Below are 18355 nucleotides of genomic sequence, written 5' to 3'. Positions count from 1 at the left end.
CTAAGGAAGAATGTCACGGCCACAACAGACAGAAAATTAACCTTCCGAAGGCGGAATATCTTTGCTACACTGTAAGAGACCTCGCAATTGACGCTACGTGTGTTTGTCTAACGTTGTTACTATTAATTTGTGTCTGTGATCACATTATATCGTTTACTATTGAGTTTCTAAACGATACGATAACCATTGCCAGGCGCGTAAGCCTGGCAATGGTAAAGTAACCATTGAATTCAATAATTGAATTTAATAATGGTAAAGTAACCATTGCCAGGCGCGCCCCAGGTAAGAAAAAGAGGAGAGGAAAACAGAGAAGAAAAAGGGAAAAAAGAGGGGGAAAAGAGGAGGGGGAGAGGAAGGAAGGGAAAAGAAAAAAGAAGAAAGAGAGAAATCGGAGAGAAAGAGGGAGTAAAAGAAAACTGCCAAGACACCGGGAAGAGAAAGAGGAACAGTGACATCATTACAGCGCTGATCCCTATTATATACACATGGCCGGGTAGCCAGTGACGGATCGAGGACTTCGGAAGGGGCGTGCGCCTCACCTTACCCCTTACACCGACAACTCCATTTTTGACGTTTCCATTTTTCCTCTCTAACTAATGTATCTATATAAATACTATATATGGTCTATCATAACGTTCGCGTGTGTGTGTATGGACGCCTTAAACAATTGTGCTATGAAACCAACTGTGGCTGGTCTCGAACTAGACCGAGTCGTCGGGGAACATGACGCATTTCGGGAAGGGGGCGACCGCCCCCCCCCCGAGCATATTTTTTTTATGATATCGCTAGTAATTTCACAATAGAAAATGCTTAGATGCAACTTACAAGGCATGGGAAGTGTCATTTCCAGCGATCTGGGAGGCACTTTCGGCCAAAATTTTCTTGTGCGCTTCGCGCCAACTCGTGATGGCGCTACGCTTAGATAGTTTGCCTACAGGCTTCGCCCCTCCCTTGGCAAATTATTCGCTGCGCACCTGTCCGAATTTGTAAAGCAAACAGCAGATATCACATCATATCAGTGAGCATGAAAATGGAGGTTCCAGGATGAACAGCCTCAAAACTGTCGATGTGTGTAGTCATAGGAACCCAATTTGATTTGGGGGGCTGTAACTTGCCCGATGAAGATGACCTATTTTTTTTCGCGCGCTCCGCGCGCGTTCAACAAGTTAATGTCAATATCATATAAGCAAGCATCGGTTATTACATCGCATACCATCGTGTACCGTACAGTCCGTGGAAATTGCGCAGTATAAAGCGGGATGCTAATATGTAAACAACGAAATGTCTTATGTAGATGGAGAAAAAGCATGGAGGTCCAATTATGTCAAATTCTCTTTTACATTAGTAATGGCGAATTAGTCGACCAAGCTTAGAACTTTATTTTTTTTAATTATCAAGGAGATATTTTTTCATTTCCTTAGCTATACATTAATTTATTGCAATTTATTTTTCTTTCAGTAGGAACCCCCCCCCCCCCGCCTCCTACGCCTATGTGTGTAGTGTTCGGTTTCGGAAATATCTGCTATTATTTAATTTCCTTCAACCAAGTTTTATAATAGCCGTTATAAGAGGGTTTAATATTTGTACACCAATAAATTAACTGTCTGAATTTTCGAAAATTTCCTTACCAACATTCTTCATCATACTTCCCTCTACTCGTGTAATTTTGACCGGTCTGTTAGGGGTTGGAGGAGGTTTTTCTATATTGGTTGTCCATAGATGACATTTTTTGCAATATTATGGGTACGTTTTAAAGTGAATTTTCAAATTCTGACCAATAATGGGCTGAAAACCTTGAAAAGTGGGGCTGTCGGGTATTGTGGGCCGCGACGTAGAATCACCTACAAAAGCAATGATCCACAGGACATGCGATGAGGTCGAACATGATTTGTGACTGAAGAAAATCTTCAAAAAGTTTATGGATGGAAAAAAAAAACTATTGGGAAATACTTGGTTCTCAGGCAAAAGTGTACATCTGGTTGGTCATTTTCAAGCCCGAGAAGTGCCATTTCCGGTGATCTGGGGGGTATCAAAACCAGAATTTTTCATGTACGCTGCGCGCCAACCGATGGTGGCGCTCCTCTTAGATAGTAATTCGCGCCCCCCGGATTAGAAAATCCTGGATACGAGCCTGATTGCGCTAGCGATGCTTTAAAACGGTTGCATCCGTTGTTGGTTGTCACTAAGTAGCCTATGCAGGTAAGTGAATGTAAAGCTGAAACTGTTGTCAGACTAATATATTACATTTAATACGAAATTGTGTCACCGCTGTGTACGGTACTTTTGTTATTTTTATGTCTAATGTTAAAGGCAACTACGGCAACCGCTTAAACTTAAAGTTATAGCTGTCATGTTAGTTTAAATTAAGGCCTACACAGAACGCTGTGCATATACTTTTTAAGAAAAAGTCGCCCAAGAAAGAACCTGGGCACGAAAACCAAACTACTGAACGACTGATCCGCTTATAACCCCAGTCCCTGTGCATATACACCACTGGTCTACACTAAATGGATAGGCTGCGCGTACGGTGATTGTATAGCGAGCCGTGAAGTCACGGGAAGTTGTTCAGCGGCCATGTTGGGATATTCAAAACATCACCGCGCATATGACAACGACACGTCCATATATTACTATATGTATGTACTAGGGCATTACTTACATGTATGTCACTGTGGGAACCAACCTGTAAAAAGCTGAGGAATATGAAGATTTTAACTGAAATTATGGAGAAAAGGATAGTGTAGATCAGTGATCTACACACATGTTGTAATGACATGCGCAACTGCCTACTCGTAGAAATGGATTTACGGTAGAAAGGGAGTGTAGCCTGTGTAGATGTTGACGAGCTTTGTTTATTCTTATTCTGGAATAATTCATGCGGCACGGATTTCCCTTGTGGTATGAATGATTTCTTTCATGAGGTGATTTGTGTTTTCGCTCAACGTTATGTCAAGTTGCTTTTTAAATGCCAAAAGTCTTGTATAGAGCCTAGGCCTACATTCTCGCCGGTTTAGTGTAACGTTCATTTTAGAAGAAGGAACTAAGACTGGGCCTAGCATCAGTGGGCCTAGGTGCTCGTAATTCACTAATTATGCTTGGCATTTCCTTTAGTAGAGTTGAAGATGAAGCTAAGCCACCAATTGCACACATTATTAGAGGCGGCCAGCTTATAATCTAGGCTAGTTTGAAAGTCTCATTAGATATAGGCTAAACTGATTTTCATGGATAACTTGAAGATCGGAATTTTAAGCAGCATTGACCTTATCTAGACTAGGCCCCTACTCATCATTTATCTTATACAAATATGATTGCAATAATCAGGAAGAGTAGATAAGTCTTGGGTTTAATTAGTTACATACACGAACACACTTCGGTGAGCGATGACACAGTGTAGCAACGTTATTCGTTGGTGCACGTCTTGTTTAGAATGCTGTGTTAACTTAATCACATATCAAGTTATCTGGCTTCATCATATACATTAAATCAGTAAAAATTCTGCACAAAATCTGTGCATAACTCCCCTCCCAAAAAATGGCAAAGTTACAAAAAAATTGCTAAACAAAATCAGTGTAGTGAAGACCAAGTCGTGACTCCACACTAAGCTAGACAGGTATGCTAAGCCGAGTGTGTGATGAATTCTCGGGAGATGTTTTCCTCTGTGGCGGGTTGTCAACGTGATAATTGTGGGCGAGCGTCGGCTTCTTTTGACTGCATCGCCTTGCTCTGCAGTTTCATTCTGGCCACGGAGAAAGTATCATACACTTTATGTGGCTAAATTAAATAGGTATGTGGAACAGGTAGTCCTACAGTACTACTAATAGGATATATACACTTTCGAGCAGCAATTTTAAACCAATGAGATTAATCTCTAATTGAATTTAAACAATGTTGCGAGTCTGAGAGAAATACACATTAATAAGCTATACTGCTCACACATGACAATTACTGTTATTAGGCATTTTGCCTACATATTTACATACGTACTGGACAATTATACGACTCGTCAAGTTGCATTAATTTAAACATGCAGCCGTAATTTCTAAATATGTAATTCGTGTTGTTTGGAGCATATTCTGACACACCAGTGGTTAAAGAAAAGATATTGTATGGCACCAGGAAATGCTGCTCCAAGTAAGGTAATAATTAATAATATATGCATCAGTCTATTTAAATCGCTGGAGATTTTGAGGAATTAAACAAATGCGTCCGATGGATGTATTTTGCAAATAAAAGTAAAAATAGTAATTAAATAGGTGAGTCACATATTGTTGTTTTCACCCTTTATTTTATTGGACTTAACAAGATGAATTTTGCATGTTAAAAGCAACCAAAATGGTTCCAATCACACATTGAACACTAACCTGGATTGCAAGCTAATACAATTATATGTTTGGCCGTGACTATTCTTATAACTAGTCGTAACAATTATTTATAAACTATTCTCACGACATCGGCGAATTCAAGCGCAGTAAAGTAAATAAAGCAACTGCGCATGTAGTAGGGGTAACCCTAACCCTAAACCTAACCCCAAACACTAACCCTAACCCCAAACACTAACCCTAACCTTAACCCTAACCGGAAATTATTGTTACTCCTAGTCGTAAAAATAGTACTCCTAGTCGTAAAAATAGTACTCCTAGTTGTAAAAATAGCCACGTTAAAGCAACTGCGAATGCGTATTTATAAATTATTCTTACGACTAGTTGTACGAATATCCACTTTGTATATAGTTTATACTACATGACCGGTAGGTACGGGTGACAGTGTCACCGTGACACAGTAATAAAACATAACTCAAAATACACAGTTTAGAGTTGTACATAGCCTAATGATATTATATTTATAGCGCATTGTTATCATATTAGGTCAATAAAACAGTCTGCTCTAAAAAAATTCATATTGCAAGTTTATTCCCTTATTTTTTTTTTTTTTTTTAGGATAACTTGTCCAAAATATATGTGTTTGTTTTAATGCAACATTATGTTTGTTTTGTTTTAATACAATACTATTCGGAAAGGAATAAATATTAACATTTACATCATTGATGATTTAATCACCAATTGCAGGTTACACTGTAATTGAAGCCAATAAATGAAACTAAAATTAAAAAAAATGTAGGGGTTGGAAATGCGATCATATTAATCCTGGTATTCCTCTCACTGCAGATACCAATATTTAAACTAGTACTGCTGTGTATCTACAGTAAGGTAAATAAAGGTAATATCGTGCTCCAATCTGGTCTTTGCTTACCAACCCTCTCGACACTGGAGAAGTTATTAATTCACGCAGTCGCAGCTGAACATACTGAGGAAGACTTTAATGGACTATTGAACTATGGAGTAAAGTCTAGGAGGTTCAAAGAACTTTGGTGAGTACAAGATATTAATATTGTGATGCCGTTGGTCATCATATATGTCGCCCTCTAATTGTCGTAGGCTACATTACGTAATAATTACAGGTCACGTGATGTCTGCTCACCAGCTCAGCTGAAGCAGACCTCAAGACTTGTGGCCAGTCTTCGCTCCCCATCTGAATCGTTCGGTTCGGTAGTAGCCCTGGCTCCGACCATTGTGGTCGTACTTGTATCTGTCTTGTATTCATCTTTTATACACTTTTGTACGTATCGTTATAGGACTCTACTTCGGTATTGAGACCTCGTTTGTGACCATTATCGTTAAGTGCATATGTTCTACCTATTATTGAGGGCTTCGTGCCGATGTATTGTTTGTACCGTGGCTGGTTATACTAATAGATTGCGAAATCTACACAGCGCTTGTTCTTTACTCGTTTATCTGTGTGTTATATCTTTTGCATGTAATAGCGAGATTTAAGGCTCGTCGTTTACTAACATACAACCATCCAAGCCGCATTTGTTTCCATACCACCACCAGTCCTCAGCAGGGAATATTTTGGACGCTTCAGAATCTTAGACTGAGTTAGCGTTACAATATGGAGGAGAAAAATGATCACAATAAATTAATATAGGTCTAAGCGTACGTCTTCAATGTTTGTATTTTGGTTAACATTAATGTCCAGGCCTATACATAAAACCACCGCGTAGAAGACAAAATATATATTATCATAGTTCTACAGGTTTGGTTATAAAGAAAGACGGCAATTTCACAAAATGCATTTGAAACAGCCAAGATGATCATTGGCTAATAGCTAAGACCCTTTCCTCTTAGATTCAGCTTCTAAATTTCAGTCCCACCAACAGGTATACCATTCCCTGATAGATTTTCGAGATGAAAATATCACCCTAGTTTTACTCGTGACACAGCAGAATATAATCATCAATTATGAAAGACCGCTACAGTTTATGTACTGTCATTGCAACAAATAAAGGGCTGAATAATAATTTATTTCAATATTATAAAAATGAAGATAAATTATTATTAAGACCCTTACACTCCTACTATTTAAATACACTTTAAATTCTCTTGGATGATAATAACAATTACTCCGATTTTTTGGGAATTCCATCTTCGAAATTATACCCATAATAGCCGACAGAAACTTGTAAAATTTGTAAAGCTGCTTGTTTTGGGTAAAAGAAGGCATATTTTATAAAGAAAACAATAGTAATCAAAACTTCTTCATCCAAAAATGGAAGCTGTGACAGTTTTACGGTAAAATGTGTACAGTTTAAATCTTAGTTGAAACAGTTACGTGCATGACACTTTAACACGGGGTAGTTTATTATAACCGAGCCTCGTACCTGTCACGAGGCGGGTACATCACGAGTAGGCTATAGATATTTAAGTTTTTGTTGCATTTACATGGATGTATTATCATGCTTAAATTTATCACATTAAAAGTAGGAAACAGAGAGAAGAACGAAAAAATCAGCGAGGAATCTTTGAAATATGATCAACCTTACTGTTTCATGACAGCTACAGTTTTCTTAAAGAAATGATAGCGTTTTGTTGTTATATCATTATGTATATAATGTGTAAACTGTAAATTATATAAATTATATACATGTAGAGAAATCATTTTATATTAACACTTAGCTGGGTACGTGTTGTTCCACATTATTCGGAAAAGATTGAGTAACGTGAGAGATACAATCATCATACTTTTTCAGACGTTTTCCTTCTTTCTTTTTAGATTAGCGAGACGAGTCACAATTTTAACTTCATTATTTTCTTGTTCATTATTTTCTTGTTTTACAGGTTTTATACGTGTAAACTGCCAACATCCATCAGTCCTGAGATGATACCGGAAACAGCAAGATCAAGGAATATTAAAGGTACAGTATTTTGCGGCAGATAATACTCTGGGAGATTATTAAATAAGTATGAAAAAGGTGCTAACTATTTTCGTGGGTGCTGAGATTTTGGAATGTACGATTGTGTGCGTTTGAAAGGGCGAGAGGGGTGGGGCAGGGTGTGGGTGCGGAAGGAAGAGTGACTTTTCAGAGAGAATTATTGGAACTATTGCATGATATACATTTGCTTTTTTTGGTTTCAGCACAGTCGTGCACTTCTTGCGTTGTCTGCTAGATAGTGGGTGTGCATAAACCATTCATTCATATAGCACACGTGTAAAATTAGGACCTATCCCATTGTTTATGGGTACATGAGATGTTTCTAAGTGTTTCCAATCCTTTGTCATTTCTTTTATAAATTTTGCAGTGAAAACTGACTTATCATCTGTAATATTGATGTAGGTGGAAGCAGTACCAATATTATGATGCTGAAACGATGAACAAAGACATGTTGCAAAATTTGTCAGAAAAGTTAAAATTTTACTTTATTTCTTAGTCTAAACGTTTTTCACTGTTTTTCTTTATTTTCAATTCAATTTACACTCTACTGCGAATTCCGTCTAAGGTAAAAGCAAGGCAAAATGCGAGGGGGGGGGGGGTGGCATGTATGTTCAAGCAACGACTCTTACTTTAGTAATAACCATTCACTGATAATGACTAACAATACAAAGTCACGTAAGAAACATCTTACTATCAAAATTGCAAAGTATCCTACTAAATTTAAAAAGTAGTTAATATATATATATATATATATATATATATATATATATATATATATATATATATATATATATATATACTCTCACTCGACCTGGATTACGTGGACATTCGTTAGTATCCCACCGCGCTATGTGGACACCAACCGATTATGTGGACATTCGATGTCCACGTAACGCAGTTGCTCTAAACAGGCTCTACCCCCCACAAAACATACGCTCCTAGTGAAATTACGAACTTTTATTTTTGTCCACATAATCGGTTGAAAGTGATTTTAATCATTCCAAAATTCGCATAGCGCCCTCAAAAATCCGGTCCACATAATCTTGTACAGCAGCTTAACATCTAAATGAGCGTGAGCAAGCACCGTCGCTACAGTATCTGAATGAGAAAGCCGACGCCTTCAAGTTTGCTAATGACCTTACTCGTCACTTTTACGTAATACAGTCTACGGCCGAAGTTTACTCAACTTTATTCAAGGTTAGTACAGTTGTTTAAATGGTATAACTCTAACGATAGGGTGTCGGATAACACTATCGTGAAGTTCATGCTGGATATTATTATAGGTACGGTCCTAAAAGAGTACCGGAATTAATTCTGCAGTTGGCATAGAGACCTACGAAAGAAGCGAGAAGTTTTCATAACGTAGAGCCTATGAATTACACTGTAGTTACATCGGCTAGTATTGATAATATTAACGTTAACGTTAGGCTGTACTACGGCTAACTTAATTACTCTGTTGGAGTGTTGGCTTACACTAGTTGTAAATTACGGTACGCTGACCTTAAAAAAAGGTTAGGCCTACATGCATGCATACTGGCGAGAAAAAAATATATTGTCAGTTTGGTTGTTTTCGTAGCTTATAGTGGTAGTTATCTTTCGAAAGGAAACACTGCAGCCTTTCATGTGAATGCGTTTTGTTTACTTTAGTTTGAGGAATGACAGTCCTAATAAATGTAGACTATAGACTGTGTCATGTAAACAATGTGATATATGCACTGTTTGCCCTAAGGACTTAATGTTGTTGTGCCTACATGCACAAACAAGCCTTAACCAAAAAAAGGTTTACTAATTGGGTAAATGTTGAACATTCACTGAGATTATGTTACTATCTTTTTAAGTGGGCCTATCCTTACTCCCGGCCCTAGGTTACCCTTAGTCATTATTCATGGACAGCTTCTCAGAGTGGCAAATAGACGCCCGAAAGCTGTCATAGTTTTCATGATGGTCTTGGTGCGGTGCAAAATCATGCATAGGCTACTCCATATTAGTTTGGCCGTTAGCTGTACCCTATCAGACTTACTAGGCCCAAACCAACAACTTTTCATCTATAGATAATAAAACAGATAAGGTAGGCTACTCTTGTACGGTTTTGATTTTCTAGCCATCCCAGATGACTGTATAAATCCTACACTGTTAATATCTCCTTTTCCAGTCTCTAGGGACAATAGTTTTGTGAGTGAATCAATTGAACTTAATTTCAAGCCATGTTCGTAGCACTCTTGACTTGTACCCCTAACATTGTACTCTTGTACAGTTTCAGATTGTGTGGACAATGCATCATTTTTGTTTGCTCTATTGTAAAAAAACATGTTTGGCGGAATAGATGTAATTTGGTTTTTAGGGCGAAATTTGCCAGTTGGCAGGCAGTCCTGGAGGCGGTGAAGTCTGACATTCGCCTTCAGATTGAAGGCGATTTTCGCCGTTTATCTGGGGCTGCCTTTTTTGGAAGCTGGTGTGCTGGGGAGGGGTTTTTCGTTTCGCTGCATGCGGGTCGTCCTTCTGTACGTTTTTGAATGTTTCAGTGGGGGGGGGTTGGGCGTTTTGTCTCTGCAGGTCGGCGGGCGCATGTTTTTTTGGCTCGCTAGACCTTAGTTTCGTTTGTCAGAATGGGATGGTTCGGTAGTGCCGTTTGGCCGTGACGTTTTGTATCCCGCATGGCGGGTCACGTAAAAAGCACTGTGCACTCTATTTTCTACTTTTAGAAATTAATCCAGTTACATTCAGTTATTGCCAGGAACTGCAGAACATGATATAGGTTAAAGCACAATTAATCTTAGGATTTTGTCTCAAATATACCCACTGCAACTGTTGCTAAAGTACACACATGTTTGAATTGCGTAGAATATAGAACCTGTACATTTTCCTAAATATTATAGATTTTCAAGTGCTGTCAAATCTGGCATAGTAACTCCACATTTCTTACTGTGTATACCTTCTTCATTTTACACAGGTTTGGATATTGTGGACAATATAACCTATTCATTCTATATTGCAGATGAATATCAATTATTAAATATCATATTATAATAAAAAAAGGTGATTCTATTTTCCATTAACCAGCTGTATCAAGGCAATGTAGTTAATGACTTTATATATGCTTTTTCAACAGGCAATGGAAAGGGCTCTTGAAGTGTTCCAACCATTCCTTTTCCTGAAGATGGACGTTAATATCACTGGTAGGTTAAATGAGGGCAATGAATTGAAGTTAATTGTGTAATAAACAGATTAGAAGATCAATGACTGCTTCAGTTACGATTGTCATTGTGTGAGTTACCCGATCTGAATCAGCCTTAACCTTCAACACTAATATCTCCTTTTCCAGTCTCTGGGACAATTGTTTTGTAAGTGAATCAATTGAACTTAGGTTCAAGCACAATCAGGCCATGTTTGTAGTCACTTGTACTGTACTCTTAACATTGTACTCTTGTACAGTTTCAGATTGTGTGGACAATGCTTAATGTGTACTTTACCTTGTAACTAGTCTAATCATAATAGGCATGAACGAAAAAATTTAAATACTGTGACTCCTCTTTCAGTCTTTGCAGACAATATTTGTCCAAATGAATCAATTGAACTTAAGTTCAAGCACAATCAAACCATGTTAGTATTTACTTGAGCTCCTAACATTGTACTCTTATACAATTTCAGATTGTGTGGACAATGCTTACAATAGTCTTGTAAGTGAATCAATTGAACTTAGGTTCAAGCACAATCAAGCCATGTATGTAGTCACTTGTACTCCTAACATTGTACTCTTATACAGTTTCAGATTGTGTGGACAATGCTTACTGTGCACTTCACTCTATTTTGTACTTTTAGAAATTAATCCAGTTGTTACATTCAGTTATTGCCAGGAACTGCAGAACATGATATAGGTTAAAGCACAATTAATCTTAGGTTTTTGTCCAAACAATACCCACTGCAACTTTTGCTAAAGTGCACACTTGTTTGGATTGTGTAGAATATAGAACCTGTACATTTTCCTAAATATTATAGATTTTCTAGTGCAGTCAAATCTGGCATAGTAACTCCACATTTCTTACTGTACCTTCTTCATTTTACAAAGGTTTGGATATTGTGGACAATATAACCTATTCATTCTATATCGCAGATTAATATCAATTATTAAATATCATATTATAATAAAAAAGGTGATTCTATTTTCCATTAACCAGCTGTATCAAGGCAATGTAGTTAATGACTTTATATATTCTTTTTCAACAGGCAATGGAAAGGGCTCTTGAAGTGCTCCAACCATTCCTTTTCCTTGAGATGGACGTTAATATCACTGGTAGGTTAACTGAGGGCAATGACTTTAAGTTAATTGTGTATTAAACAGATTAGAAGATTAATGACTGCTTTAGTTCAATTGTCGTTGTGTAAGTTACCCGATCTGAATCAGTCTTAACCTTAAACATTAATATCTCATTTTCCAGTCTCTGGGGAAAATAGTTTTGTAAGTGAATCAATTGAACTTAGATTCAAGCACAATCAAGACATGTTTGTAGTCACTTGTACTCCTAACATTGTACTCTTGTACAGTTTCAGATTGTGTGGATAATGCTTAATGTGTACTTTACCTTGTAACTAGTCTAATCATCATAGGCATGAACAAAAAAAACAAAAAAATATTGTGACTCCTCTTTCAGTCTTTGCAGTCAATATTTGTCCAAATGAATCAATTGAACTTAAGTTCAAGCACAATCAAACCATGTTAGTATTTACTTGAGCTCCTAACATTGTACTCTTATACAGTTTCAGACTGTGTGGACAATGCTTACCGTGCACTCTATTTTGTACTTTTAGAAATTAATCCAGTTCTTACATTCAGTTATTGCCAGAACTGCAGAATATGATACTGTATAGGTTAAAGCGTAAATAATCTTATAGAGTTTTTTCTGAACAATACCCACTGCAATTGTTGCTAAAGTGCGCACTTGTTTGGATTGTGTAGAATATAGAACCTGTACATTTTCCTAAATATTTTAGATTTTCTAGTGCAGTCAAATCTGGCATAGTAATTCCACATTTCTTAATGTACTTTCTTCATTGTACACAGGTTTGGATATTGTGTACAATATAACCTATTCATTCTATATTGCAGATTAATATTAATTATTAAATATTATAATGTAATAAAGCATGTGATTCTATTTTCTATTTACCAGCTGTATCAAGGCAATGTAGTTAATGATTTTATATATGCTTTTTCAACAGGCAATGGAAAGGGCTCTTGAAGGGTTCCAACCATTTCTTTTCCTGAAGATGGACGTTAATATCACTGGTAGGTTAACTGAGGGCAATGAATTGAAGTTAATTGTGTAATAAGCAGATTAGAAGATCAATGACTGCTCAGTTACGATTGTCATTGTGTGAGTTACCCGATCTGAATCAGCTTTAACCTTCAACACTAATATCTCCTTTTTCAGTCTCTGGGACAATTGTTTTGTAAGTGAATCAATTGAACTTAGGTTCAAGCACAATCAGGCCATGTTTGTAGTCACTTGTACTCCTAACATTGTACTCTTGTACAGTTTCAGATTGTGTGGACAATGCTTAATGTGTACTTTACCTTGTAACTAGTCTAATCATAATAGGCATGAACGAAAAAACTTAAACACTGTGACTCCTCTTTCAGTCTTTGCAGACAATATTTGTCCAAATGAATCAATTGAACTTAAGTTCAAGCACAATCAAACCATGTTAGTATTTACTTAACATTGTACTCTTATACAGTTTCAGATTGTGTGGACAATGCTTACTGTGCACTCTATTTTGTTCTTTTAGAAATTAATCCAGTTCTTACATTCAGTTAATGCCAGGAACTGCAGAACATGATAAAGGCTAAAGCACAATTAATCTTAGGTTTTTGTCTCAAAAATACCCACTGCAACTGTTCCTAAAGTACACACATGTTTGGATTGTGTAGAATATAGAACCTGTACATTTTCCTAAATATTATAGATTTTTAGTGCACCCAAATCTGGCATAGTAACTCCACATTTCTTCATGTTCCTTCTTCATTGTACACATGTTTGGATCTTGTGGACAATATAACCTATTCATTCTATAATGTAGATTAATATCAATTATTAAATATCATATTATAACAAAAAAGGTACTTTTCAACAGGCAATGGAAAGGGCTCCTGAAGTGTTCCAACCATTCCTTTTCCTTGAGATGGACGTTAATATCACTGGTAGGTTAACTGAGGGCAATGACTTTAAGTTAATTGTGTATTAAACAGATTAGAAGATTAATGACTGCTTTAGTTCAATTGTCGTTGTGTAAGTTACCTGATCTGAATCAGTCTTAACCTTAAACATTAATATCTCATTTTCCAGTCTCTTGGGAAAATAGTTTTGTAAGTGAATCAATTGAATTTAGATTCAAGCACAATCAAGCCATGTTTGAAGTCACTTGTACTCCTAACAATATACTGTTGTACAGTTTCAGATTGTGTGGACAATGCTTAATGTGTACTTTACCTTGTAACTGGCCTAAAAACAAAATAGGCATGAACGAAACAATTTAAAAACTGTGACTCCTCTTTCAGTCTTTGCAGACAATATTTGTCCAAATGAACCAATTGAACTTAAGTTCAAGCACAATCAAACCATGTTAGTATTTACTTGAGCTCCTAACATTGTTCTCTTGTACAGTTTCAGATTGGGTGGACAATGCTAACCGTGCACTCTATTTTGTACTTTTAGAAATTAATCCAGTTCTTACATTCAGCTATTGCCAATAACTGCAGATCATGATATAGCTTAAGCACAATTAATCTAAGAGTTTTGTCTCAACAATACCCACTGCAACTGTTGCTAAAGTGCACAGATGTTTGGATTGTGTAGAATATAGAACCTGTACATTTTCCTAAATATTATAGATTTTCTAGTGCAGTCAAATCTGGCATAGTAAGTCCACGCTTCTTACTGTACCTTCTGCATTGTACACAGGTTTGGATATTGTGGACAATATAACCTATTCATTCTATATTGCAGATTAATATCAATTATTAAATATTATAATATATTAAAGCAAGTGATTCTAGTTTCCATTAACCAACCAGCTGTATCAAGGCAATGTAGTTAATGACTTTATATATGCTTTTTCAACAGGCAATGGAAAGGGCTCTTGAAGTGTTCCAACCATTCCTTTTCCTGAAGATGGACGTTAATATCACTGGTAGGTTAACTGAGGGCAAAGACTTGAAGTTAATTGTGTAATAAACAGATTAGATTAATGACTGCTTCAGTTACGATTGTCGTTGTGTAAGTTACCCGATCTGAAACAGCCTTAACCTTAAACATTGATATCTCCTTTTCCAGTCTCTGAAGATAGTTTTGTAATCGAATCAATTGAACTTAGGTTCAAGCACACTCAAGCCTGTTTGTAGTCACTTGTACTCACTAACATTGTACTCTTGTACAGTTTCAGATTGTGTGGACAATGCTTAATGTGTATTTTACCTAGTTACTGGCCTAATCAAAATAGGCAAGAACGAAACAATTTAAATACTGTGACTCCTCTTTCAGTCTTTGCAGACAATATTCGTCCAAATAAATCAATTGAACTTAAGTTCAAGCACAATCAAGCCATGTAAGTATTAACTTGCGCTCCTAACATTGTACTCTTATACAATTTCAGATTGTGTGGACAATGCTTACTGTGCACGCTATGTTGTACTTGTAGAAATTAATCCAGTTCTTTCATTCAGCTATTGCCAGGAACTGCAGATCATGATATAGGTTAAAGCACAATTAATCTTAGGGTTTTATCTCAACAATACCCACTGCAACTGTTGCTAAAGTGCGTGTTTGGATTGTGTAGAATATGGAACCTGTATATTTTCCTAAATATTATAGATTTTCTAGTGCAGTCAAATCTGGCATAGTAACTCCAAATTTCTTACTGTACCTTCTTCATTGTACACAGGTTTGGATATTTTGGACAATATTACCTATTCATTCTATATTGCAGATTAATATCAATGATTTAATATTATAATATAATAAAGCATGTGATTCTATTTTCCATTCACCAGCTGTATCAAGGCAATGCAGTTAATGGCTTTGTATGCTTTTTAAACAGGCAATGGAAAGGGCTCTTGAAGTGTTCCAACCATTCCTTTTCCTAAAGATGGACGTTAATATCACTGGTATTAACTGAGGGCAATGACTTGAAGTTAATTGTGCAATAAACAGATTAGAAGATTGATGACTGCTTCAGTTACGATTGATGTTGTGTAAGTTACCCGATCTGAAAACAGCCTTAAACTTCAACATTAATATCTCCTTTTCCAGTCTCTGGGGACAATCGTTTTGTAAGTGAATCAATTGAACTTAGGTTCAAGCACACTCAAGCCTGTTTGTAATCACTTGTACTCCTAACATTGTACTCTTGTACAGTTTCAGATTGTGTGGACAATGCTTAATGTGTGCTTTACCTAATTACTGGTCTAATCAAAATAAGCATGAACGAAACGATTTAAATACTGTGACTCCTCCTTCAGTCTTTGCAGACAATATTTGTCCAAATGAATGAATTGAAGTAAAGTTCAAGCACAATCAATATAACCTATTCATTCTATATTGCAGATTAATATCAATTATTAAATATTATAATATATTAAAGCAAGTGATTCTATTTTCCATTAACCAACCAGCTGTAGCAAGGCAATGTAGTTAATGACTTTATATATGCTTTTTTAACAGGCAATGGAAAGGGCTCTTGAAGTGTTCCAACCATTCCTTTTCCTGAAGATGGATGTTAATATCACTGGTAGGTTAACTGAGGGCAACGACTTGAAGTTAATTGTGTAGTAAACAGATTAGATTAATGACTGCTTCAGTTACGATTGTCGTTGTGTAAGTTACCCGATCTGAAACAGCCTTAACCTTAAACATTGATATCTCCTTTTCCAGTCTCTGAAGATAGTTTTGTAATCGAATCAATTGAACTTAGGTTCAAGCACACTCAAGCCTGTTTGTAGTCACTTGTACTCACTAACATTGTACTCTTGTACAGTTTCAGATTGTGTGGACAATGCTTAATGTGTATTTTACCTAATTACTGGACTAATCAAAATAGGCATGAATGAAACAATTTAAATACTGTGACTCCTCTTTCAGTCTTTGCAGACAATATTCGTCCAAATAAATCAATTGAACTTAAGTTCAAGCACAATCAAGCCATGTTAGTATTAACTTGCGCTCCTAACATTGTACTCTTATACAATTTCAGATTGTGTGGACAATGCTTACTGTGCACGCTATATTGTACTTGTAGAAATTAATCCAGTTCTTTCATTCAGCTATTGCCAGGAACTGCAGATCATGATGTAGGTTAAAGCACAATTAATCTTAGGGTTTTATCTCAACAATAGCCACTGCAACTGTTGCTAAAGTGCACACTTGTTAGGATTGTGTAGAATATGGAACCTGTATATTTTCCTAAATATTATAGATTTTCTAGTGCAGTCAAATCTGGCATAGTAACTCCAAATTTCTTACTGTACCTTCTTCATTGTACACAGGTTTGGATATTGTGGACAATATTACCTATTCATTCTATATTGCAGATGAATATCAATGATTTAATATTATAATATAATAAAGCATGTGATTCTGTTTTCCATTAACCAGCTGTATAAAGGCAATGTAGTTAATGATTTTATATATGCTTTTTCAACAGGCAATGGAAAGGGCTCTGGAAGTGTTCCAACCATTCCTTTGCCTAAAGATGGACGTGAATATTACTGGTAGGTTCACAGACGGCAGTGACTTGAAGTTAATTGTGCAATAAACAGATTAGAAGATTAATGATTGCTTCAGTTACGATTGTCATTGTCTAAGTTACCCGATCTGAAACAGCCTTAACCTTAAACATTAATATCTCCTTTTCCAGTCTCTGGGGACAATCGTTTTGTAAGTGAATCAATTTTACTTAGGTTCAGGCACACTCAAGCCATATTTGCAGTCACTTGTACTCCTAACATTGTACTCTTGTACAGTTTCAGATTGTGTGGATGATGCTTAATGTGTATTTTATCTTGTAGCTGGCCTAATCAAAATAGGCATGAACCAAAAAATTTAAATACTGTGACTCCTCTTTCAGTCTTTGCAGACAATATTTGTCCAAATGAATCAATTGAACTTAAGTCCAAGCACAATCAAACCATGCTAGTATTTACTTGAGCTCCTAACATTGTACTCTTATACAGTCTCAGATTGTGTGGACAATGCTTACTGTGCACGCTATGTTGTACTTGTAGAAATTAATCCAGTTCTTTCATTCAGCTATTGCCAGGAACTGCAGATCATGATATAGGTTAAAGCACAATTAATCTTAGGGTTTTATCTCAACAATAGCCACTGCAACTGTTGCTAAAGTGCACACTTGTTAGGATTGTGTAGAATATGGAACCTGTATATTTTCCTAAATATTATAGATTTTCTAGTGCAGTCAAATCTGGCATAGTAACTCCAAATTTCTTACTGTACCTTCTTCATTGTACACAGGTTTGGATATTGTGGACAATATTACCTATTCATTCTATATTGCAGATGAATATCAATGATTTAATATTATAATATAATAAAGCATGTGATTCTGTTTTCCATTAACCAGCTGTATAAAGGCAATGTAGTTAATGATTTTATATATGCTTTTTCAACAGGCAATGGAAAGGGCTCTTGAAGTGTTCCAACCATTCCTTTTCCTAAAGATGGACGTTAATATCACTGGTATTAACTGAGGGCAATGACTTGAAGTTAATTGTGCAATAAACAGATTAGAAGATTGATGACTGCTTCAGTTACGATTGATGTTGTGTAAGTTACCCGATCTGAAAACAGCCTTAAACTTCAACATTAATATCTCCTTTTCCAGTCTCTGGGGACAATCGTTTTGTAAGTGAATCAATTGAACTTAGGTTCAAGCACACTCAAGCCTGTTTGTAATCACTTGTACTCCTAACATTGTACTCTTGTACAGTTTCAGATTGTGTGGACAATGCTTAATGTGTGCTTTACCTAATTACTGGTCTAATCAAAATAAGCATGAACGAAACGATTTAAATAC

The 18355-nt window shown here is 36.3% G+C and overlaps 2 protein-coding genes across 5 annotated transcripts in view; both read left to right on the top strand.

Annotated features, from left to right (window-relative positions):
* LOC139982073 (uncharacterized) overlaps positions 1-7275 on the top strand; it is a 50272-nt gene extending 42997 nt beyond the window's left edge. The window contains exons 10-11 of the mRNA XM_071994592.1: positions 5166-5368; positions 7176-7275. Coding sequence (XP_071850693.1) covers positions 5166-5368; positions 7176-7275 — 303 coding nt within the window. The remainder of the gene's footprint in view (positions 1-5165; positions 5369-7175) is intronic.
* A 741-nt stretch (positions 7276-8016) lies between these two features.
* LOC139982892 (uncharacterized) overlaps positions 8017-18355 on the top strand; it is a 40979-nt gene continuing 30640 nt past the window's right edge. For 2 of the 4 annotated variants that reach the window (XR_011798416.1, XR_011798415.1), the window contains exons 1-7: positions 10402-11561; positions 12488-12554; positions 13403-13469; positions 14392-14458; positions 15318-15518; positions 15988-16054; positions 17952-18018. Coding sequence is in view for 1 of the 4 variants with exons in the window: in XM_071996048.1 (XP_071852149.1) it covers positions 16040-16054; positions 16967-17033; positions 17180-17199; positions 17952-18018 (169 nt within the window). In the remaining 3 variants the exon portion in view is untranslated. Of the gene's footprint in view, positions 8468-10379; positions 11562-12487; positions 12555-13402; positions 13470-14391; positions 14459-15317; positions 15519-15987; positions 16055-16966; positions 17034-17179; positions 17200-17951; positions 18019-18355 lie in introns of those variants that run through there. The other 2 variants (XM_071996048.1, XR_011798417.1) reach the window with 2 other exon arrangements.

The sequence above is a fragment of the Apostichopus japonicus genome, chromosome 16, assembly GCF_037975245.1.
Source record: "Apostichopus japonicus isolate 1M-3 chromosome 16, ASM3797524v1, whole genome shotgun sequence".
Classification (NCBI taxonomy): Eukaryota; Metazoa; Echinodermata; class Holothuroidea; order Aspidochirotida; family Stichopodidae; genus Apostichopus; species Apostichopus japonicus.
The sequence above is the reverse complement of the archived record's forward strand: the minus strand, read 5'-3'. Positions and strand labels throughout refer to the sequence as shown.